Raw genomic sequence first — 24710 nt, forward strand, 5'->3', positions numbered from 1 at the left:
TCGCATGTGCAGACCGCCCACACCTTACCCCCGTTATTGTCTCTCCCATCCGTACGTGTGCCGGGAGATGCACGGCGCTTGGGTGTTTCTTAAAACCTCACTGGATACTCACTTCTCTCCCGCCTTCGGCGAGCGCAGGGCTTTTAAAATTAAGTGCACAAAGTTCCTTCTGGTTAAGGAGCTGGGTTTCGATGCCGAGGCATTGCACTGTGTATGAGAAGCGGTTTCAGGCAGCTTCCTCCCACTCGCCAGGTTTGTCTTCTGCTTTTCTCTTTTCCTCCTGCTAATGACAGAAAGAAGGATGCGGCCAGGAAAAGAAACCCAAATAAAGCACTGTTTAAACTGGCCTTTCTTACACGAGGCTAAAAGTAGAAGGCACTTTTTTTTTTTTTCTGAGCATAACACATGCGTTTATGATTCAGTAACTCCCCCAACCCTTCCCCAAAGAGGAAATGGCTTTCATTATGCTGAGAACATGAAAGCTTCAGACATGAAAAGCCGAACTACAAAACATGAAAATAAAATGGATTTCCAGCTCCTAAATCCATGTGCACAATCAGCATACTTTTCAGCAAACTCCAACTGTGGCAGAGACACTCAGAGCTAGGCCTCGTTTCCAAACTTCCTTAGAGCGGGACCTGTCACCCTCCGTGCCGATGAAACGCTAGGGGGCTCATTTCCTAAGCCGCATTAGGCCATTTATCGCTTGAAAAACCTTTTTTTTTTTTTTGCATGATATATGGCCTAAGGCAGGGTGTTTCAAATACCTCGCATTATTTCAGCTCTGGCGCTGCGCATATTTAAAAGAGCTGATTAACACCCCTAACTATTAAAATGAATGTTAGTTTTGTTGCTTCTCTATTTTTTTTTTTTTTGCTTCATTCTATTTTTAGTGTCTGCTATTTCCCAATAGCTAAAAGGTTGTAGTGCATACAAGAGGTAGCGCACACTAAAATCAAAACCTGGCCAGCTGGTTTAAAAACAGCTCCCTGTTCTTTCTCCTGGGCCCCCATAGACTCATGTTACCCATGAATGTGGGGTCCCTCCCTGGGGCAAGAGGGATTCCCAGGCACGCCTCCTCAGTGCTGTTTTCAAAATGGCGTTGGCTGACCAGAGGTTGGCGCCATTTTGAATTATGGCACCTACTCCAAAATGGCTCAGACCTCAGGTCAGCTGGTGCCATTTTTGAAATAGCACCACTATGGGAGGACCCGGCCTCACGGCTAAATTAAAGGGGAGTCTAGGGGCCGGGGAAGGAGAGATGGATGGGAGAAAGCCCGGGAGATGGCTGCTTTTAAACCAGATAGCTGTTTGTTTGTTTGTTTTTTTAAAATAGTGGCACAAAATAAAAGGAACAACATTTTGTTTACCTTTTTGTTTTATTTTGAAAATGAAACTAAATAGAAAATATTGTTGACATTTCCTATTTTGTTTCAAATGGCACCCAATCCCTTAGAGGCAATGAGAAGCTGGTAATGCAAGATTAGAACAGTTTGTTTCCTACTCTAATGAAAATGTGTGGCCATTGTCGTTTCTTTCCAGAGATCTGCTGCAGGTACGGGCACGGTTACAGCAATAATAGTTCATTAAATAAAGAAGAATGCAATGTGTCATTATCTATTTCTAAGCAAGTGCAAGTGGGCCTAGCCTGACACCATTATCTGCTCCCTGCTCCACCTACCTGCACTTCAGTAGAAGCCTCACCTGAATTTAGTCTCCTTTTTTCATGCTTTGCTTGTTCATCTGTGCAAGAATTGTATGGAAAAATCATACAGTTCCAACGTAAGTAATTGTAAGATAGTTGACATTTTGTCAGAAAGACAAAACAAACCTGAAGGATTATGCTGGCTTTTGCAGTTATAAATCCTGGAATGCGAGCTTATCCATTTGCAAGGTTTAATGGTGTTAGCATAATCCATAATAGTGCTGCAGGTACCAACACACTAACATCCAGCTAATGGTTTGCTTTTCTTTCAAATGGGAGATGTGACAGCTGTAGACAGATGTTTGGATGGAGCCTTTAAAGATTTCACTTTAAGACTGCTCTTGATGGATTCAGGGAGCTGAACCAGGGAATACAAACAAAGGTTTAGAGATAAAGGCAAATTCTAAAGTCGTATTTTCCATTCTCCTTCTCCTGTACTGAGTCTCTGGATAGCAGCGATGGAAACTTAGGGGGCCTAAAGCAGAAGTAACATTCTGATAGTTCCTTGATGTGTTTTTTTTTTACATCCTGGTTTGAAATGGAAGAAGCAGGGCTATAAATACCACTGTTCACTGGGGTGTACATTCAGAAGCCAGGCATGGTCAAAATTCTCCCTCTGGAGCCTTGGCTGCTTGCTAGGTCTGCCCCAATAGGGCCCTCACGAGAAGTTTTGTAACCAAGACACTGAGCAATCCAGTTTTCACTTGGTCTAGATAAAACTTAGTTCGATTTAGAAATTTTGTTTGAGCCAGCTTCTAAACCCTAAAATTGGTTCTTCCCAATTTCTATAATAATCAAGTTCTTATAAGCTCTTCTTGTCTGAGAGTCTTGACCAGATTGTAAGCTCCACAAACCAGGCACAGTCTCTTCAAAGTGTCTGTACAGCATTACACAAGTCTTGTAACGCTATAGAAATAACAGGAGTAGTAGTAGTAGAAGAAACTGAGGGCAGGGAGGGCAATATTTAAAGGGATGTACGTGTATAAGCAGGTATTTACCTAATGGAACATACCCCTTTGAAAATTTAACCTTTTATATTTTTACCTGTGGGGGAAAAAGGGGACATGATCAGTTCAAGGGACTCTAAACTAGACATGGAGAGCTCATTTTGAAACGCCTTTGTGTATTTTAGCGCACTTGCCTCGCGGCCTGCTCCCATGCAGGTGTAAAGCACAGGGGGCAGTTCGGTATCTGCGTTGTTCGTGCTGGGTTCAGACTTTCCAAGGGAAGCCCTGTGAGAAGAGGTTTCCCTTTTGAAAAGGAGCCTGCAGTACTGTGACCAGAGAGCGCAAGCTCCGTGGCCGGTTTCTTGAATCGCCCCCTCTAGAAGTTGTTTTTGTGAACTCCTGCAGTATTGGTGGTTCTTTCCCTTCGAAGACATCTCCTCCCCTTGTGATTTTAAAGGCCTTGAAAACCATGAAGCTGGAGAACTTCTGGTACTCAGGAGTCTGCACTTCCATGGGACATTGGACAAGTCAGTGTCAATAGCCTTCCTCCTCAGTTTACCCACTCGTTACTGAGCAACAATAATTCCATTGTTCCTGATTTTCTTCTCCTTGAATGTAGTCATGTAGGTTGGGTATCAACATTGAGTATACAATCCTCCACCATGGAGGCATCTCTGGTTCTGAGCCACCATAAAATAAGCTGAGATACTTCTGGATGACATGTGCAAGATAAATTCAGAAATGTGAATAAACACACTGAGTGACCTGCAAAGTGAGGAACATTATTTTGGATGTAGCTGGTTTTTGACTTGTTGGGTCCATAAAGCTCTTCCTGCAGGATTAAGCAATCTGCCGCTATAGTCTGAACAGAAGTAAAACTATCCTTATTTCTTCACCTGCTGTTAGAAAGGCCTCCCAGGATGCAGGGCTGGCTGGGGTCTGCTATTGCTTAAGCTACAGACCATATGGCAGACTTTTCCCACGTCCAGGTCTGTGTTTCGGTTACAGACGAGGCTAACATGACCCTGTTTGTAGACTGCTCTGACTGATCTACTTGTCATTGCAGGAACGTGTTGAGTAATATTTTATCCTTGGCAATCATATGTCCCCCATTCCCCCCCCCCTACCCCCATTCCCCACCCCTTTGTCTGAAACATGCATTCCAGGAAGGACAGGACCATAATTAACACCCGTCAACCCTACCTTCATCAGCCATGCAGGCCTAACTTCTGATTATCCATTGAGTTGTGCTTCTTGATGTTAAATAGCAGAATAGGTTATATTGCTGATAAGGTAGAGGAAAGAAAAAGTCAGATCTGACTCATTTAAGAGGCAAATGGACAGTGCGTTTTATAATTTCCCTAGTGTAGGCTTCTAGACTACAGGAGTGCACTGAGGTACTGTTACTTCTAAAGGAAACGGAAGATTACTGGTCTTTCACTTATTGAAATAATTACATGGATCATGGGGTTTTCAATCTGGAACAGGAAATAATATCTAGTAGTATTAGGCATCCACAATCAATTTTTGCCTGGAAGGCCAGAGAGATAGAAAAGCAAGAAAAAAAAATCTTTAGTCAAGCAGTAAAAAATACAAGGCCAGCACTTCTTTTTCTTTTTTTTTTTTCAATTTGATTAAGAACAGATTTCATAACAGAAAGCCGTCTGGTTACAGCCCGGGGGGGGGTGTGCGCCCTTTGGCATTAAATAATGGTTCTCTTCCTTTTCCTGCTTGAATTAATGGGCTTGCTTGTCACAGGAACAATCTAACACCTCTCATTTCAGAAGAAGTGCCACGCTGGGTCAGACCAATGGTCCTTTCAGTCCGGCATCCTGTCCCTGATGGCGGCTGGTCCAGGTCGCCCGGAAGTCCCCAGCAAACCCCAGTATGGAAGTCTATTTCAAGTTCCTGTCTGCAAGAATTAAGACGCAGAGAAATCAAAGTCTGTCTGGCTAATCCTTACGTATGGGCCTGTTCACCAGAAACTCAGCCCAACCTTTTTTAAACTCAAGTTATACCGCTATCCTTAACCATATTTTATGGCCACAGGTTCCATAGCTTAATTATGGGCTGACTGAAAAAATGTTCTCCTTAAATTTGATGTAAATCTGCCACCTTGTAGTTCCAGGGAGTGTCCCTATTACAACAAATAAAAACAGGAGAAAATCTGTGGAAACAATTGACTTTTTTCCCCCCATTTTTTTATTAGAAACACTGATTATTTATTTATTTCATTTATATTCCGCCTTTCAGCCACTTATCCCAGGAAAAATAAAGTTAAAACTGAAAATGACGGTCCCTATTGATAGTGTAAAAAACAAAAGGCTTCCTAATAACCTGTTCCTTACCGCACATAATTTTATAAACCTCTATCCTATCCCCTCAGTCATCTCTTCTCTCGGCTGAAGAGCTCTGCCCTCTTTAGCCTTTCTTCATGAGGGAGCCGCTCCATCCCCTTTGTCATTTTGTTGCCCTTCTCCGTACTTTTTTCGAGTTGTGAGGTGGGGCGACCGGAATTGCACTCAATACTCAAGATGTGGCTGCACCAGGGATCAATAGAGAGGCACAATTATATGCCAAGCTCTGCTTTCTCTTCCTTTTCAAATAATTCCCATTTTATTTGCTTTTTAGGCTGCTGCCACACACAGCTGAAAATTTCAACGCGTTGTCTGCAATGACTTTTCCTGGTTGGTGACTCCTCATAAGGAACCCAGCCTTTGTATATACATAGTTAGGATTATTCTTTTCCATGTGCAGCTTGGAGAAGAGACGGCTGAGGAGAGATATGATAGAGGTCTTTAAAATCATGAGAGGTCTAGAACGGGTAGATGTGAATCGGTTATTTACTCTCTCGGATAATAGAAGGATTAGGGGGCACTCCATGAAGTTAGCAAGTAGCACATTTAAAATTAATCGGAGAGAATTCTTTTTCACTCAATGCACAATTAAGCTCTGGAATTTGTTGCCAGAGGATGTGGTTAGTGCAGTTAGTGTAGCTGGGTTTAAAAAAGGTTTGGATAAGTTCTTGGAGGAGAAGTCTTAGAAAATAGCCACTGCTATTACTGGCATCAGTAGCATGGGATCTACTTAGTGTTTGGGTACTTGCCAGGTACTTGTAGCCTGGATTGACCACTGTTGGAAACAGGATGCTGGGCTTGATGGACCCTTGGTCTGACCCAGTATGGCAATTTCTTATGTTCTTATGTGCATCCCATTGCACTTGTCCACATTAAATTTCATGTGCCATTTCAATGTCCATTATTCTCTTGTAGTTCCCCACAATCAGATGGCACCAAAGGCCAGTGATAGTGCTGGCTGCCAGCCCCATAGACAAAATGTAAGAATAATGAAATCTTACCATAGGATGGCTCAGTTATAATGAAGAATTGAGCAGCATCCTGCATTCTTGGACCAGAAGCGGACTCTGTACTGCATTAATTTCATGTTCTTTTATTGAAGGGACCCCTGGGTAGAATTCCTCTGGATAGACATTTTACATTGTTTTAATTATAGACATGCATGGGTAGATGGAGCAAGAGCTCATTGCTTTCTGTTGAGTGGAAGAGTTAAAAAAAAAAAACAAAAAACATGTTAAACACAACAAGGCAAAGATGTGCTTCCTTCATTGGTGCAGATGCTATGGGCACGTTTACCTGTGGCATTTAGACCAGTTATCAATACAAAACCATGTAGGTAGTTTTACATCGATTATTGCTCCAGGAAAATCAACCTGCAGAGATATGCACCAACTGTCTCCGAGGGTAATTCTTCCAGCCAAAATAATGGGTTTTGTTTTGAAAATCCCAAACTATGTACATTGCTGCTTCCTCTGACCTAACCCCTTATCCATAGGAACTTGTCCGAACAATGCGAGTAAAATTGCATGGTGTGTTGATGAACAACAGGTAATCGTACCCACGGGGAGGGTGGACAATTTTCAAACCCACAGTAATGGCTTTCCCTGTTTTCTGTGATTTTTTTTGTGGAATAGTAACATAGTAAATGACAGCAAGTAAGGACCCAGTGCATGATTCTTCCTCAGGTTCAAAGAGAATTTTTAGGGCACAGTTTGGTGTTTATTTTAAAAACGTATTTTCTTCACAGAGTAAAGATGAGGCAAAACGCTCTCCATCCCCATAATCAGGGTATTCACTCCTGGTGGAGCTTGTTGGGTCACAATTGCAGATCACACAATAATAAGAATCCAAAAAATCTGGGAATGAATGGAAAAGGTTCCCAACAGAACTGTACTGCAGTAATCTGTTATGATATATCTTTATGTGATTTAGAGTGTGAGTATTATTGCTATTATATATTTAAAAGAAGAGCTTTCAATAGAAATCTGTGCCTGCAGAAACAAAGAAAAATAAAGCTTCTATAGGACTTAAAACAGAACACACTGAAAATATTAGTGAGAGTGCAGTATCAGTATTAAGAACCGTCAAAATATGGAGCAGCAGTTATTACCCTTTACAGAAGATATGAAGGTAACCTGCATGGAGCAGCAGTTATTACCCTTAAAAGAAGATATGAAGGTAACCTGCATGGAACAGCAGTTATTACCCTTAACAGAGGATATGAGGGTAACCTGCAAGGAGCAGCAGTTATTACCCTTAACAGAGGATATGAGGGTAACCTGCAAGGAGCAGCAGTTATTACCCTTAACAGAGGATATGAGGGTAACCTGCAAGGAGCAGCAGTTATTACCCTTAACAGAGGACATGAGGGTAACCTGCAAGGAGCAGCAGTTTTTACCCTTAAAGGAAGATATGAGGGTAACCTGCAAGGAGCAGCAGTTATTACCCTTAAAGGAAGATATGAGGGTAACCTGCAAGGAGCAGCAGTTATTACCCTTAACAGAGGACATGAGGGTAACCTGCAAGGAGCAGCAGTTTTTACCCTTAAAGGAAGATATGAGGGTAACCTGCAAGGAGCAGCAGTTATTACCCTTAACAGAGGACATGAGGGTAACCTGCAAGGAGCAGCAGTTATTACCCTTAACAGAGGACATGAGGGTAACCTGCAAGGAGCAGCAGTTATTACCCTTAAAGGAAGATATGAGGGTAACCTGCATGGAACAGCAGTTATTACCCTTAACAGAAGATATGAGGGTAACCTGCAAGGAACAGCAGTTATTACCCTTAACAGAGGATATGAGGCGCAAAAGTTAAAATAAAAATTTTGGGGGCTTAGAGTAGGGCTAGGGGGACATAAGGTTAGGGGAAGGGGTGGGAAGAACAGGTTAGGGGGAAGGGAAAGGAAGTTCCCTCCCATGCCACTCCGATTTCGGAACGGCTTGGGAGGGAACGGGGGAAGGCAGCACAGCTCGGTGTGCACAAGGTGCACAATTGTGCACCCCCTTGCGCGTATCAGTCCCTGATTTTATAATTTGCGTGTGCCTGCATGTGCAAGTTATGAAATCGGGTGTACATGTGCGCACGCCGGGTAGCGCACGCCCCTTTTTAAAATCTATCCCTAAGGGCCGGAATTTAAAAAGGTTACGTGCGCCGGGCCTATTTTATAAAGGCCCAGCGACGCTCGTAAAGCCCCGGGACGCGTCTAAGTCCCGGGGCTTGCAAAAAGGGGCAGGGCCAGAGACCTCCAACACAGTGGTCATTGCCACTGTGTCGAAGGATTGTGTGTTGGCAGGCTGCCGGCAGGCGCAAAAGGTAAAATTTACATTTTGCGGGGGTTAGAGTAGCGCTGGGGAGGGAAAGGTTAGGGGAAAGGGTGGGAAGGTCAGGGTAGGGGCCTGGGAGGGAATGGGGGAAGGCAGCCTGGCTCAGCGCACTCAAGGTACACAATTGTGCACCCCCTTGCGTGCGCCGAGCCCTGATTTTTATAACATGTGCGTGCCTGCGTGTGCATGTTATAAAATCGCGCGCACATGTAGGCCACGCGCGCTTCTTTTAAAATCTACCCCCAATAGTAGAAAAATGTGCTGGGAGGTTTGCTGGCCTGATTAGAGAAGGCCTTCTGCCTGAATGGGTGGATCCCTTCCCTGACGGAGGTGGAAATTAAAAGTAATGTAAGAAGGCTGTCAAACAAAGAAACACCTTTTGTTTATGGGAAGGAAAGGGAAAATGACATTTTAACCCAGAAAGGCCTTTGTCTTACCTGTCGCTCGTGCTCTTGCCTGAAAGAAAAAGGAAACAAAGAATAAGACAGAGAGAGAGAGAGAGTGTGTAAAATCAAGCTGTGATACAGTTTGATATTTTTGGAGATGTAGCAATCAGCACATCCATTCTGGAAGTCAGGTTTTGGATCTCAAATGGGCAGTGGGCGTGGCTAGGCTAATGACAGATGCACAATCACTGCAGATGTGTCGCAGCGCACATCCCAACCTGGTTTCTCTCTCAAGCGTCAGCTGGAATGTTTTACTTTTAAGCCTCCTCTTCCTCCTTTCTGCTTCCAGCGTGTCTGGATCTGGCCTCTGCGGGGACTACGGTGCCATTTACAACTAACCAGGGTTTCTTTCCTTTTTTTACAACCACCTCTCTTCCCCCCCCCCGTCTAGCCCTATCTTTTGACCAGGGACCACTGAGCACGGCCCCCTTCAGAGCACAGGGAGTGTTAACCCTGTGGTCAACCTATAGATGTTTCACTTGGACGATGGCTGGGATGGCCCTCCCACCCCTCCCCCCATCCCTCCAGCCTCTGCAGCGCCCCCCACTCTTGTCCGGCCCGAGCAGTACAACCGCGGCTGCAGAATGAAGCCCGGATCTTGCACCTGGTGATGCTCAACGATGAGGGCCAATATGAAATCTTTTGAGCTTCTTGCCCTGGCATTCCACTTACACCATTAAACAACACACACAGTCAGCTGGACAGAGCAGATATTTCACCCTGGGAAATGCAGTTATTAAAGGTAAAAGCATGTAAACATTGTGGCTCCTCTGCCTGCAGATATTCACCTAATAGTTCATAGAAGTCATCCAAACTGAATTCTTGGCAGGTTATAATTGATACAAACTATCGAATAGCCATGATCTTTGAATGTCTCTTGTGAACCGTTGTGATCTTTTCTAGGAATGACGGTATATAAAATGCTTAAATAAGTAAATATAAAGAACAAGGCTACAGCTTAGCATGTTTGTCTCCAGGATCAGCCTAACCATTGGACTTCTAAAATGGATCAAGAGATGCCCAATATTGCTCTCAGTTCGGTTAGGTAGAGAGACTATTTTGTATGGTGTGAAGAAGGCCTGCAAACAGACTTTTCTCTCCGAACTGGAGTAGCCATCAGTATTTTCCCCAATATCAACTGAATCTTAAAGTAAAAACTCTTCTACTTGGTGCCACTTGTAGAATGCAAATATTTCTCACACCCAAGTTTCTCGACCTCACAGTCTGGACGTTACCCAGCAGACACTGCACTATTTGCCGTACGTGACCTGCACTCATGGTAAATGATAAATTTGGTGGCCGGGATAGCTTCACTTCCAGTTCCTCCCTGTTGTTTTTTCTGATTCTATGGCCCATGGAGCTGGTTTAATTTCACAAACGTGGAACACTGTAAGAGCACTGAAGTAGAAACAAGACACAAAAAAAAAAAAAGGAAGAAATATATTATTTAGTTCCTTTGCAGGTGAAACAAAAGCATTAGTTCCGCTTCCTATAGCGGGCATGCCACGTTTTGGAATGATCCTCCATTACTTGTGTGGTAACTAAACATCGTGTTGCTGTGGTAAATTTGGGCTCTCCCTGGAAGGCATTTTCTGCTTCTGAGCTAAGCCTCTTACATTATACTCAAGTAAGATTGTAGGATGCTACTTAAATCAATTTAAGCGCTTTTCATCTAGCGAGAGGCCATTAAACTGATTGCGGAGGCTATGATATTTTTCCCTACCAGCATGCTGCACCTTGACAGAGTCATGCATCAAACAGAGAAAGAGGTTGCCACTAGGACTGGAATTCCAGCCACCCAGGTGGGGTTGGAAAGAGAGCATGCAGCAGCAGCTTGGGCCTCGCTCCAGTAAAGATGCCAGGGCTCAGGACATTGCAGTCTACTGTAACTAACTGTTCGATGCATTGCAGAGGGAGGCCATTGGAAATGGAGCACCAGGAACTCGTTTCAGTTCTGGGACAAGGGAAGCTCCTGTAGAAACCCTAGTTGTGCTCAGCAGATAGGCTGACAGAGCGGTAAGTAGCGTGGAAGGCAGGCAGACAAATAGGCAATAAATAGGGCACAAATTTAAAGAGGTCAATATTCCAAAGGGTTTGTCCGGCTAACTTTAAAAGTTAGCCGGACAAACCCCAAGATTTGGCATGTCCTGCTCCTCTCACTGGCAGAATTTTACCCCATGGAAATCATAGTGCAGCTGAAATGTAGCCTGATAAAAAGAGGGGGAAGGTGTTCCAGGAGCTAGCACCAATATTTAGCATTAGCCAGATAAAGTAGCCAGGAAAGTCTGGTTAGAACAATTGCTCTTGTAAAGTTATCTTGGAGTATCTAGTAGCAGAGTTTTCTGGCCAAGCACCATTGACTATTAAGGTAAAGTCACTTGGGTAATTTTTCCATTCATTGGCTCGCTGGGACACAAAGTAAACCATCTCTACCATAGGGACTTTCAGACGCACAGTTTGGGAGTACAATTCTCAGAACCTTGTTACCCAAAGGCATCAAAACCTGACTGGAAAGGGAATTGTCTTCAAGTGATGTGCAATGCATGCCAAAGCAGTTTGAAAAGCATTGAGAGAAAGTCAGACTCTCTTCCATGCTTTACAGTAATTGACAATCTGTGCATATAAAATTACAATCCTGACACCTCAGTCTGAAGAGCTTGCCACACTGATGAACTTTACCTTTTGCTTTGGATGGAGGGGAGGAGGCAGGATATTGCAGCTTCATAGTTTCCTCCTGCCCCGTGGACTTCCAAGCTCAGAGTTGACCTTTCACTTACAACCACCTGGGAATTTTCTTTCTCATTTTAATTTCCTCTCCCAACTCACACCAGCCAAGTCATTGCAGCGACAGTCCTGGGCTGAGAGCCCTGCAGGCATGGGGCTGTAGATTAGGGATGTGCATTCGTTGCTCCATTTGTTTTGGCAGTACACACATCTCATGAATGGATAGTAAGTGCACAAAACAGATGGCATATGCATCAGTCTTTTGCCAGCTACATATGCGCATTCCATTCATTTTGCATGCCTACTATTTATTCGTGCAATATTCCTGTACCACTGAAACGAATGGATGCTTGCTTTCCCCCCTTCCCCCAGGAGGCTGTAAACCCTGCCTCAATAGTATCCCCGGTTCAGGGAACAGAATACCTGACCCAGTTCTTTCCTTATGCACAGTGTACCACCAACCCATTGGGTTGGCCTTGATCTTTACCTTATTTTAAGTTTCTAAAACAGTTTTTATAATGGAGTCTGGTTTTGCATGGGGAGAGTCATTTTCAAACATTGTACATAGGCTAAAGTCCTTGGATATTTTTTATCTGCAGATTTTAGCCCATATTTTTCAAGTGGATTTATGTCCCTAAATCGGCTTTGAAAATTTGCTGACAAACACACACAAAGTTACACCTCCTCAGGAGGGAGAGAAAAAATTTAGCAAGCAAATTGTTGGTGATGCTTCTCCATTGAATTAAATTAATCAATATATTTAGACAACCTTTTCAAGAGATCCAGTAGCTTTGTCAGCTTGAAAAGCCACCGCAGAAGTCTGTTTCAGGGAACAGAAGTTACAGGCGCATTCAGTTTGCACAAACGGTGTGGCAATCTCGCATTCTTTCTCCTTTGACGCTCAAAATAAACAGAACAGGAACAAAGTGCAACTCACCTGTAGCTTGTATTCCTATGCAAATGTTTTCATGACCAAATTGAGCTTGGGTCCCATGTTTTGCGTTCCTGGGTTTGCCTGCTGATGTGTTAATCTTAAATTAGCGTACTCAGGATATTTATATTCTCGCTGGTATTGGTTTCTGTCCTGATGTGCTCTCACTGCAGCACCTTCCTACCACTCTGGTCCAATGGCTTCAGCTCTGCTCAGCCTTTGGTTTGTTTGAAAACTTTGGGGGGTGGGGTCTGTTTGTTTTGCTGTTTTGCTGTTTTATCAATGTCTAGTTCTTCTCTCCTTATCCTAATTACTTTAGCAGGTGTAGCAAGTAAACAGGAAAGCCAGTCCTCCAATTGCAAAATGCAGTAGCTGGTCAACACCTCTTCAGATGGCGAATAGCTAGAGAAGGATGTCCTGTGATTCGATCTCTCTGAACTCTACCACTTTAGAGAGCTCCTGGGGCACTGTGAATGAGTGAATCAACTGCATTGACACAAACTGACTTTTTCCATTTTTCTCTTTAGAGTAACACATTTTTGTCAGCGGTTTTGACTGTGCTGTACGATTCTTATTAGATCTTTTTGTGTCCATGATATGTGGACTTTTCTACCCTATTGTTTTTGTTTGCTAACTGGATTATTATTGGTTTGTCTGCACTGCCTCCTTTTCCATTTGCAACACCCCTTAAGACCCAATAGCTGACCTGACTGATCTGGTTAAAAAGTAAGAGTTGCAGGTCTCAATTTACATCCACAAACAGCTTTCTTGATAATTGTGTAGTTAAGTTTGGTTCTGTTCCAGCAAGGTCAGGCTATGCACTGATCCACAGAATCAATATAAGAGGTTGCACAGATTTTGAACAAAATAATTTTTGTTAATTAGATTTACCCAGATATAATCTCCTAATCTCTCTTTAATCTGTATTTCTCTTTGAGTGTTTCTGTGTGTATATCTGAATGGTATCCCTAGCTGCTGTAGATTTCTGCTGGGCCTCTCAATGATCGAATCAACCTCTGTACATAAAGCTTACCAACTAATCCCCATAGTGGTTAACGAACCTTAATGAAACTGTACCGTTTATCTACAGGACACAGTACTTCTTGCCATGAACTGAGTTTTCTGCCTTGCAAAAAAAACAAAAATAAAAGTCTAATGTTAAATGAATCAAAGGACTTAAAAATATGATCAAAGTATCCAAGCAAAAATCAACAGATCAGAACTGTTTGGGAGCAATTCTATTCAAGGCCAGGACCCCAATAGCTATCAAGCTTTTAGACACATTTTGAAGAGAGGAGGATGGTGTTTGCTCAGTTAGAGTTCTTGCTGGTTCACTATAAGGAGGGGAATGAGATCCCATTATTCTTCCTTCAAAGTAAGTCCTGAGATCAACCATTTTAGGTCTGGCCAGGAATGGAAGCTATAGAGCCATGGGTCGTGATAGAAGGCTGAATGGGAGCAGACTCAGGAGTAACATATAGAAACATTTCTGCACACAGAGGTTTGGTTAATGTAGGTGTACAAGATATGTCTATATTCTTCTATATGGTTCAATATTTCCTGTAAGTCATTGTGTTTTGACTATAAATTGTAAAAGTTTTTTGAAAAAAAGAATTAAAAAAAAAAAGGTTGATAGATGCATGGAATGGCCTCCTAATGGAGGAGGTGAAGGGGAAAAACAGTATCAGAATTCAACAAAGCCTGGGATAAGCACCTGGGATCCTTAGCTGCAGTATAGCCAAAGATCAAGTAGGGTCTACAGTAGAAGGGAAGAATATTATTCTATGATGTGCCTTCACCAAATCCAGTGGCTTTTCTTTGGGGCCATAGAGGTGTCAATTGAACAGAAGCCATTATTTAAAAAGCAGGATCTCTTGGCCATAGTAACATACACTCCCATTACTGCACATTTTATAACTTATACTTCAGAAACTGTCTTTACATCTTGGACGTGCAGCAACACGAAGAATCACTTACCTGCTGTTCTAGCACAGAGGACATTACAATAGATATTGGGGGTACTACAATAGTAAATAATCTTCTCAACCTCAATGCTTTCTTTTATTTTTCCTCTGTAGACATCTTACGTTCTTAATTCTTCTGGGCCTGAATTAAGATTGAGAATGCATCCTGTGTTTTTTGGTGAAAGTATTGAAGTTAACTGCGAACCTATGCAAGAAATTAGGTATGTATGCACTTATGCTGATTTTTTTCCATGGTTTTTGTTTTCCCAAAGAATTCACTATATTTAATGCGAGCCCAGTGTTCATTTTTACCTACATCTTATGGCTACTTTCCAACATTATTTTTTCTCTGAACTGGGTATTTTATAACATTACAGGTAACTTATGTGGCAGCTACATGCATACGTTAAGCTCATCTTCAAAGCAAACATACACATTAGTTCACATTGAAAATTATGCGGCAGTGTGCTCAGAAACTCCACTGCAAAAGGTTAAACCTGCTCTTTGCAATGTGTAACTTGTGCCTATGAATTTACATGCATGCCTTTTCAAAATCTAAAGTATTCACATAAATCCAGACTCCATCCCACCTCTGCTCCCAGAATGCCTTTTTTGTGCATATTAACATAGGAGCAAAATCGGGCTTTGTGCATACTTTGACACCCACAGACCCCAGGCTTTGAAAATTCACCCCCCCCCCCCCCAAAAAAAAAACCAACTTAGATATGTCTTTCTTTTGCTTTCTTTTCGTCCTGGGATGTAGATGAATCAGAAATGCCTAATCACGGTTCACCTTTCTCCCCACCAGGCAGAAGCTGCCGTCCTGTGCGGTTCAGACCGTGAAATGACTGGAGTGGGCCTTAGTAGGGAGAAAGGCGTTGGAGGTCATCCGCGCACCTTTATTTCCATTAATTTCCCCAACCCCCAGTACAGAGGCAAATTACTACGTTAAAACCTCAGAATTATACAAAACTCACCGCACAGAAATCAACAATATTATAATTTATTGCACACGTGTATCAATACAAGTCAACGCTCCCAAATCTCCCCTTCCAAATCCTGCTTGTCCTCCCTTAGAAGAAACATTGCCACTCAATCCGTGTGATTTTCAGGATAACCACAATGAATATTACGAGAGATATTTGCATACAATAGGGACAGCACATGCAAACTTCTCATGCATATTCTTTGTGGATATCCTGGAAACCTAACAGACTAACTGGGCCCAGAGGACTAGGGAATTTATCCCGACCTTGGAGAGCTGTTGTCCTGTGTAGCACTTCATGCCAAAAAAGAACACTATCGGACAAATGACAAGCTTGTTTTTCATGTGCCCTATCATGGGATGATAAGTCTGAGGTCTGGTGTTCACTGTAGACAATGCCCCCTCTGGTTGATTTGTTGCATGGACTGACCTGCAGATTCAGGATTATGAGTGGAACTTTCATTAATCTTTCAAAGTAAAAGTTACCTATAGGGTGAACATACAGCATGGCATGTAAGAAACAGGTATGACCCCCAGTTGGCTGTACTTGGATCTGCTCCCTTACGGTAACTCTCTAATAGTCTACATAAAAAAATATTCCCCATACTGTTTGTCAGACAGCTGCCTCTAGACAGCTCTAATTACAGATGTAGTACAGATGTTGAAGTATCTTTGATCATACAGCAAAAAGATTGCATGTGGCCACACCCAGTATTTAGTTTTCTTTGCTGCACAAGCTCGATTTCTGGTTTTGCTGGGAAGGATGTTAATGAAACATTTTGCTTTTTGCATGGCATTGATCTTAATTATTCAGGGCCAAGACCCTAGTGAAGCACATACATACCTTTCTCATGTGTCCTTGGGCAAGTCAGTTTATCTAAATGTGGTTCAATATATCGAGCTATAAATAGCTTTATTAGTAGCACTGTTTCTCCCCCCCATGGTATCATGCAGTCCAGGCCAGTGACCCCTTTAGAAAAGTGTGGTGCTCATGAATCAGGTTGTAAGGCTATATATTTGTGTGTGTGTGTGTGTGTGTACATGTATATATATATATTTATTTTTTTTTTTTTTTTTAAACAAAAGATTCCCAATAAGGAAGATAAGCATTAATATACTGAATACAAAAATGGGATTACAAAATTAAAAGAATATCCTTTATTAACAGATTTGACGTAATATATTAAAACAAATGCGATTTAAGATTGGTATTGTAAATAAACATGCCAATGAAACACCTATTCCTAACTGGTCTATTTAACAAGCTTAAGTCAATAAGGTCAGGGCCTTGTTGGGGATATTATAATATGCGCGTGGGAATCGCATTTTATAAATGCGCCGTGCGCCAATGTGCACTTGTTATAAAATAGCCGCATCCATGTGCGTGCACCGGGAACCACGCGCACATGGACGTCCATGCAGGCCTTTTAAAATCTAGCGTTCAGTGAGCACTTCCTACTCGCTTTCATGTTGCCTAAATTCCATTAGTTTCTATATATATCTATATACATATACATATATATATCTATATACATATACATATACATATATATATATATGTATATATATATCTATATACATATACATATAGATAGATAGATAGATAGATATACATACAATTGCAATTACTATTAATGCAATGCATTTTGACCTGAATTCGGTAAAACTGCTGAGCTGTTTTTATATGGCTAAATATGTGGAGATATTGGACCCAGGGCTGCTATTCTTCTGTCCAAAAAAAACCTTGTTTGGGGACTTTTTTACTTTATCCTACGCATCTTTTGCATAGTTCCAAATTTCATTGAGCAGAGGTATTGGGCCAGATTTTAGTAGCTGCGCGCACAAATCTACACCCGATTTTATAACATGTGCGTGGTTGCATGTGCCTGTTATAAAATCTGGGGTCGGCGCGCACAAGGGGGTGCACCAAGCCCTAGGGGAGCCCCGATGGCTTTCCCCATTCCCTCTGCCGCCCCCCACCTTCCCCTATCTAACCTGCCCCCATCCCTACCTAAATCCTCCCCCCCCCTACCTTTATTTTTTTATTTATGTCTGTCTCTGGGGCCTCGGTCCCACCCCCGCCCCTTTTTTCAAGGCCCGGGACATACGCGCGTCCCAGGACTTGCGCACTTCGCCGGGCCTATTCAAATTAGGCTCTGCGCGCGCAGGAGCGGGTTTTCGGGGTTACGCGCTTAACCCTTTTAAAACTCCGCCCCATTATTTGTTAAGACCACTAAAATTAGCAAAGCTGATATCATAGCACTTGATTACAGAATGTTAATTGCATACTTCCACTGATAAGAACTAATGCTGTTTAAGACAACTTGTTTATAAAGGACAGGACCATGACTATATCATTTGTCCTTAATTAAAATATGTAAGGTAAAAAGAAATTAATAAAGCATTCAAAAGAGAGAACAATTATATCCTTAATAAAGAAGTGTCTGTGTAAAACACACCAGTCATTGACTGTGTTACGCAGCAGGTCTAAATGCTTTTTCTCCATGTAGTATTAATTAAACAGACTTTCAGATTCTTTACATGTTTTGTTTTGTTTTTTGCCCCTTACAGATGCAACTCCGAGATTAGATACGATTCAGAAAAACGCTACAGAGACCACATCTTCTACGCAGCCCTCCCCACAGTCACCTCCTACAGCGAGACCATCATGGCCACCCCCAATTGCACATGGCGGAATTACAAGTCACAGCTGGTTTTTGAACCCCGACACAAGGCCCTGAGGTTCCAGACCACCACCATCATCTTCCCCAAGCATGCGAAGAACACTTACAGGACAACACTGAACTACAGTTTGGGAAGGGCCAAGCGATGGTTTGGGTCGAGCGTGCAGCTGGAGCTGTGTGACGAGTCCGGCCCGAGCGTTATCTACACTGAGAGCCTTTAATTGCTTGCTGGGACCACCAGCGTCCTCTTGTCTCCACATCGGCAGGGGGGGCTACACAGACAGAGAGATTTTGCTGAGAGCTTGTTTGGAAGGTGAAAACTGCCTGAGCTGGGATGACAGCATTCAATGCAAATGAGCACGAATATTTTGCTACTACAGAGGATACCAAGTACCCTCATCTTATGCTGGTTTTGAGCATCTGGTGAAAATAGAATGAATGCTTTTTCTTCTTGATGCTTTTTTTTTTTTTGTTTTATGCAAAAAAAAAAAAAAATCTGGACTGTATCAATATTTTGTAACCTTTGTAAATTGTCTCAGATACTCGCCTTTTATCCACAGAACATTTTATACTATTAGTGCTCCCTAAGCGCCGAGCCTGGTATTTCACATTGTTCCCATAGATGCAATTAACTCTCTTTTGCATTAAGGATGATTTGAATGCTGAATTACAAGACTTCTGCACTCTGTTTTGTAGGTAAAATGCTTGGCGCTCATGACGAGCTCAGTTCTGCACAATTCCTGAGCCGTATAAGTAGCCAAATATCTGGCGTTACTCAGCCCACTGTGTTTTTAGTGCATTTTATTAAAGGAAGATATGCTTATGTTATCAGTCTGTCTGTCTGTGATGTATTACATCACAGGCAGGGACTAGCAGACAAACCAATAATATAAAGCACAGCGCTGGAGTTAGGGTGGCTCCCATCTGCAGCCGAACTCTGCTCTGCCACTGCACCTTCCAGTCCTCTAGGGCTGCACAGTCCTATAAAATGACCAGGAAAACACCAGAGAACACTTCTTTTGTGTGGTTTCCCCAACTGAAATGGCACAAAAAGCAACAACATTTTTATTTCATTTTATTAGCAGAAGCTAAAATCAGAAATTAAGCAAAACAAATAGTAAAGGATACAAAGCTGAAATGATACAAAGGTTTTTCTCATGCACACCCTACAGCCCCTTCTTGTCCCAGTAAAACAAACTCCAGCTCTGTCCTCCCTTCCTGATCTTCCCTCCACCCCGCCCAGCAGGAGGAGTGGCACTCCCTATAGTGTCAGTCCCCTCTGCCCCGTTGGACCAGTGTTGCGGTATGAGCTGCAAGATCTATGGGAACCTGTGTGGCTCAGATTTATGTATGGGCAAACTAGCTAGGGGCTATGGTCTTTTTTCAGCAGTCCTGTTTCTGTGCCATGAGACTGTGCTCAGTGCAGTAGAGGAAGCTGACCCTGTATTAAGCAGCATTCCTCCTGCCAGACTGGGGGGGGGGAGTGGGAGGGAAGGCCTGTGCAGAGATTTCTTTCTGCTGTGGCAGGGCGGGTTGCAAGAGGCAACAGTGATACAGGACTTGGCCATGGACAGTAAGCTTCCCTTCTCTTTGCTGTGCGTGGGGTGGGGAGGAGGAGAGTACAGGGGCTGTGAGAGAAAGGAAGGATGGAGTGCATAGGAGCCAAGGGTGTCGGAGGAGATGCTGAGACTGAGCTGACAGGGATGCCAGAGAGCTGGGAGGAGAAGAGTACAAGAGAGCCTCAGGGGAGGTGAGGGGAGTGGATGTGGGGGGGATGCTGGAAGGTATATGAGAATGCTGGCGGAGTGGAAGAGGTTAGAGAGCCAGGGATGGGGGGATATAGAGGGTAGAGGGGCTGAAAAATGGTTTAATAAAAATAACTTTGTGTTTCATAAAACACATTCTTACCATAAAATTCTAGACATGTTTATCTAGTCCTGCCAAAATAACATAAGGTTCATCGGGTTAATGAGATTAATCCTCTCTGCTCTGCAGAGATTTACTCCTGTGTATAAACACTTTTCTCACCTTTTACATTTTGCAGATTAGTGAGATCGATGTGATGGAGCGTAATAGTGAAACGACTAGAGATGTACATTGGGTGCCTGATCGTTTCCGCTTTCGGGTTCGTGTGGCTGCGGGAAAATCTCGTATTCCCACGGATCGGCATTTTTTTTTTCGTGAAAAATCATTTTTCGGCTTAGTGAGCGCTAACTCCCGTTACTGCGCACTAAGCTGAAAAACTTTTTTTTTTTTTACAGAAATTTGGGGAAAATGCAATAGTTTCATCTGTTTCCCGATCCATGACGATTTAGGAAATATCGTACAAATTTCCTAATCGTCAAAAAACTATTGCACATCTCTAGAAATGACCTTGCTCCATGCTATGGCCTTGCAGTTAAGTAGTGAGGCTGCTGCCTGATCAGAGCAGAAACTGAGGCTGAGTACCAGAGTAGTCCATTATGCTAAGAAGCAGAACCTATGCTGAGATGCCTTGTGTGCAATTAGCAATATTATCCTGGATGTCCTCTGTGCACCTCAGCAGCTCTAGCCAAGGTTCCTCATCGGGAATATCACAGAGATCAGCCACTCTGTACCAATAACTTGGTCCCTATATGACCGGATACCAGTACGTCCTTTCTTCATACTGCTACCACCTTGCATGCATATTTAAAGGAACGCTAGTCAAAGGTTGTTTCATTTTATTTTATTTTTTTAAACTATACTGTTTCCTAATTTATTGCATAAAACATGCAGGAAATGACAGCCCTGAGCTGTACTGGGAGTTTTTGCTGAGCTGAGGGTGTGGACAGTGCCTGTCTTTGACCACCAGTCTTTATGTTGAAATCTATGGGGCCACTATTCCGGACCTAGGTGTCTAGATTTGACTAAAAGTAGGCGGAGTCAAGTCAGGAGAAGTAGGGTCGGCATGTAGTGCTGATTTCCAGCACTAGACACTTCAATGTAGACAAATAAACAGCAGCCCTATATGTAAAGGCACAGCAGCTTTTTGCGGACATTGACCCCCTCCGCATCATAATCTGCAATGGTACTTTAAACCGTGGAGAAGAAAAAAATTGCAAATCACCCTGGGGAGCATAAATATTCTTAGAGTGAAGATTTTTGGTGGAATGCTACATAGGCACCCGGAAGATGATGTTAAATGATACGATGATAGCTGCTCGTCCTTTCTGTGTGCCGAGGGAGAATAATATACAGTCCTCTTGGACTGGGTATATATTTTTGCAGTTCTAGAATTTCAGATATTCACAGGGGCTGTGGTGATATTTCAGCTTCCCCTCCCATAAACAGAAGCACAGAACCAATGGCATAGCTTTCTTCTGCTCGGCAATACTTTTAACATCTTGCTTCTCCTAGCCATCCCTCCCATACCCCCCTGGAGGAGGTCCCTGCCTTCCAGTGTGTGCACTGCCCAGCTTCCCACAAAGCTGATCTGGGAAGTTGGATGCTTGCAGATTTTTCTGGTAATATTTGAACTTGGTTTCGGACTTTCGGATGCTGGAAATGAACAGTGAAGTTGCACAGTACCATTATCAAACAGGAAACGCAAGGGAAGAGACCCACATACAACAGTAAAATAGGATCAGTATTATTCTAGCTGTGAACTGAATAATTGTAATGCTGGATCATGATTATGAATGCTGGTTTGTCTTTTTGCTGATGATACCAGGGTGGACATCCAGGAAGTTGTGAAATTCATGAGGAGGGATCTAGTGAAGCTCGAGGAATGGTCTAAGGTCTGTTAGCTAAGATGTAATGCTAAAAAATGCAGAGGGATGCATTTAGGTTGCAAAATCCCAAGAAATAGGTACCGTATTGGAGGTGAAATTCTTCTAAGCACGAAGAAAGAGCGGGATCTGGGGGTAAGTGTATCCGATGATCTTAGGTGGCCAAACAGGTGGATAAAGAGATGGGAAAAGTCAGCAAGATGCTTGCCTGCATAGGGAGAGGAATGGTCAGCAGAAAAAGGGAGGTGACATTGCCCCTGTATAGGTCCCTGATGAGACCTCACTTGGAATACTGTGTACAGTTCTGGAGACCGCACCTTCAAAGGGATAGAAACAAGACGGAGTCAGTCCAGAGTGTGGCTACTAAAATGATCAGTGGTCTTTGTTCTAAAGCATATCAGGAAAGAGCTAAGCATGTATACCCTCGAGGAAAAGCAAGATAGGGGAGATATGATAGAGACATTCAAATATCTCAAAGGTTTTCATGCACAGGATGTGAGCCTCTTTCAATGGAAAGGAAGGTAGTAGATGCGTGGAACAGCCTCCCAATGGAGGTGGTATGGACAAAAGTAGTATCTGAATTCAAGAAAACATGGGATAAATACAAGGGATCTCTAAGGAAGTCTTGGGAATTATAATGGTAATTAATTGGGCAGAGAGGCAGACTGGATGGGCCATATGGTCTTTTTCTGTTGACATGTGTCAATGCTGGACATTTTCTGTCTAGTTGCTCATGGCTGGAGTTATGATTCTGGATTGTGATCACCAAATCCTGGTTTATGAGCAAGAGCCAGGCATGTGGGCTTTTTCAGCATCTTTCCATGCATCTGTTTCAGAAGGATAACATTCCTTTTTAAATAGAATAAAAATGTCTTAAAAACCTTCTAGAACCCAAACTCTGCTATTTCACACCATAAAAATTAGTAATAGAATAAAAATATAAGTTCAGTTACAGGTGCAGTTTACTATCCAGGATATTTCTCTTTCTAGGGAACAAGGGATTTCTGTAAATGAGATATTTCATCTGCCGTAGCTTTGCCAAAACCCCTTCAAGTCGTGTAATCAAGATGTAGCTGACAATAGAGGTTAATTAATCCATCTGGGACATTCTTACATGCTTGTGACGTGCTGTTCAGAATGTGAACAGAAATAGTCTGGCGACTAGGGAAACAGCGCGAGGTTGCAGATGCAGAAGAGCAAACAACTTCTTTTTAAATAGATGTGCAGGAGGGCTGATGACTTTTCAAACACCTTAAAGCAGCGTGCGATGTTCGGGCAGATTCAGTTTTGAGTTAAATGCTGGATTTGGAAGAGGTTTTTTGGCTAAAGTTCAAGTTGGATCTTAGGGTTACGTTTTCCAGTCATAATGGAAGGTAATTGTGTGTTACTGATACCAAACTGTGTTTCTGCGTTAGACTCTACTAGGGAGAGAGAAGTAGTACAGTCCTCAACCACAATTACAAACTCTGATCAAATCGGAAACATATTGTTATTTTGTCTGCAGTTTTATATTTTTCTCCAGTCTCCTTTCATGGTCTCTGCCATCCCTACCATCCTCTTCAGATGGTATTGCTTGGGCGGCAACTAGCCCATGCTAGCAACAGGGGTAGGCAGGCACTTCTTCAATTGAGCTGCTGGTAGCCCCGTAGGGGCCACCAGCGTAGTGACAGCCATCTTCCTGCCCTCTCTAGGCCTGAGCCCACCCATCTCTGCCTTGCCCTCAGGCGCAACCAGCCCCAGCACTGATGGGGATCTGAACGTGGATGAACCCGTGTCAAAGTGCAGAGCATTTCCAGAATTGTTTTACTGCAACTTTGGAATGTGACGTGATCATGAAACCCCTGCCCGCCAGGAAATACCTGAAGTTTGAATGGCATTTGTTATCACAGTCCAGAAATTCAATTTCTTGTATATCTCTCTAATTTTCAGCCTTATGTTCCCAACAAAAGAAAGCATATAGGCAGACAGATTTGTTCCACCTTTGCAATTTTGTTAAGATTTTCAATGATAGCTATCATTTCCTAACCCCAGAAGCTGTTTTCCCTGGAACCTAAACTCGAAAGAAAAATATTCCAACGCCCAACCACAGTCTCTAGACTGATACTGATGCCAAAAGAAAGTTAGAAAAGATGAGTAGCAATTGTTCCTGGTAATTTGTTAATGAAATTTCATTCCTATAATGCAAAATATGTGCTTGCTATCATATTTCTTCTTGTGGTAAATGGTTATTCTTGAATAAGTTGAAAAAGGAACAAATACAACCATTTTTTTTTTTTTATAAAAACAAAAGGGTTATGTGGGTAGGTTGCTTCCCTCATTTAAGTCTAAAACCACTTTCTTAAATAGTCATCTAGAACAGGAGCGGGCAATTCTGGAGGTTGAGGGCCACCAATCAGTCAGGTTTTCAGGATATCCCTAATGAATATGAAGGAGATAGATTTGCATGCACACTGCATCAATTGTTTGCAATTATGCCTTTTGTATATTACTTCAGGATACTCTGAAAACCCAATTGGTTGGTGGCCCTCAAGGACCAGAATTGCCCACCCCTGATCGAGAACAATGGTCCCCAAACCTGTCTTAGGGACCTTCCCATCCCCAAGTCAGTTGAGTTCATGAACTGCCTCCATTGCTTGCAGGCTTATCTCATGCATATTCACTGCGAATATTTTGAAAACCCGACTTTCTGGTGGGGGGGGGGGGGGGAAATCATCCCCCCAGGACAGGTTTGGGAACCACTCATCTAGAACACAGTAGTACTTTTTTGTTTATGGAACAAGGGCTTTATAATGTGCACGTCGGCATGTTATCGTCACATTAATTTTAATAGCTAGCCATGGTGATGGCCAAGTCTTCCATAAGAAGAATCACGCTTGGAATTCTTAGAGCCCAAAG

The 24710-nt window shown here is 42.8% G+C and overlaps 1 protein-coding gene across 3 annotated transcripts in view; it reads left to right on the forward strand.

Moving 5' to 3' along the window:
• RFLNA (refilin A) overlaps positions 1 to 18733 on the forward strand; it is a 35982-nt gene extending 17249 nt beyond the window's left edge. For all 3 annotated transcript variants that reach the window (XM_029619597.1, XM_029619596.1, XM_029619595.1), the window contains 2 exons: positions 14512 to 14618; positions 17954 to 18733. In XM_029619597.1, the coding sequence (XP_029475457.1) occupies positions 14512 to 14618; positions 17954 to 18287 (441 nt within the window). In that variant the 3' untranslated portion in view covers positions 18288 to 18733. The remainder of the gene's footprint in view (positions 1 to 14511; positions 14619 to 17953) is intronic.
• The last annotated feature ends 5977 nt before the right edge of the window (positions 18734 to 24710 follow it).

The sequence above is a fragment of the Rhinatrema bivittatum genome, chromosome 11, assembly GCF_901001135.1.
Source record: "Rhinatrema bivittatum chromosome 11, aRhiBiv1.1, whole genome shotgun sequence".
Lineage (NCBI taxonomy): Eukaryota > Metazoa > Chordata > Amphibia > Gymnophiona > Rhinatrematidae > Rhinatrema > Rhinatrema bivittatum.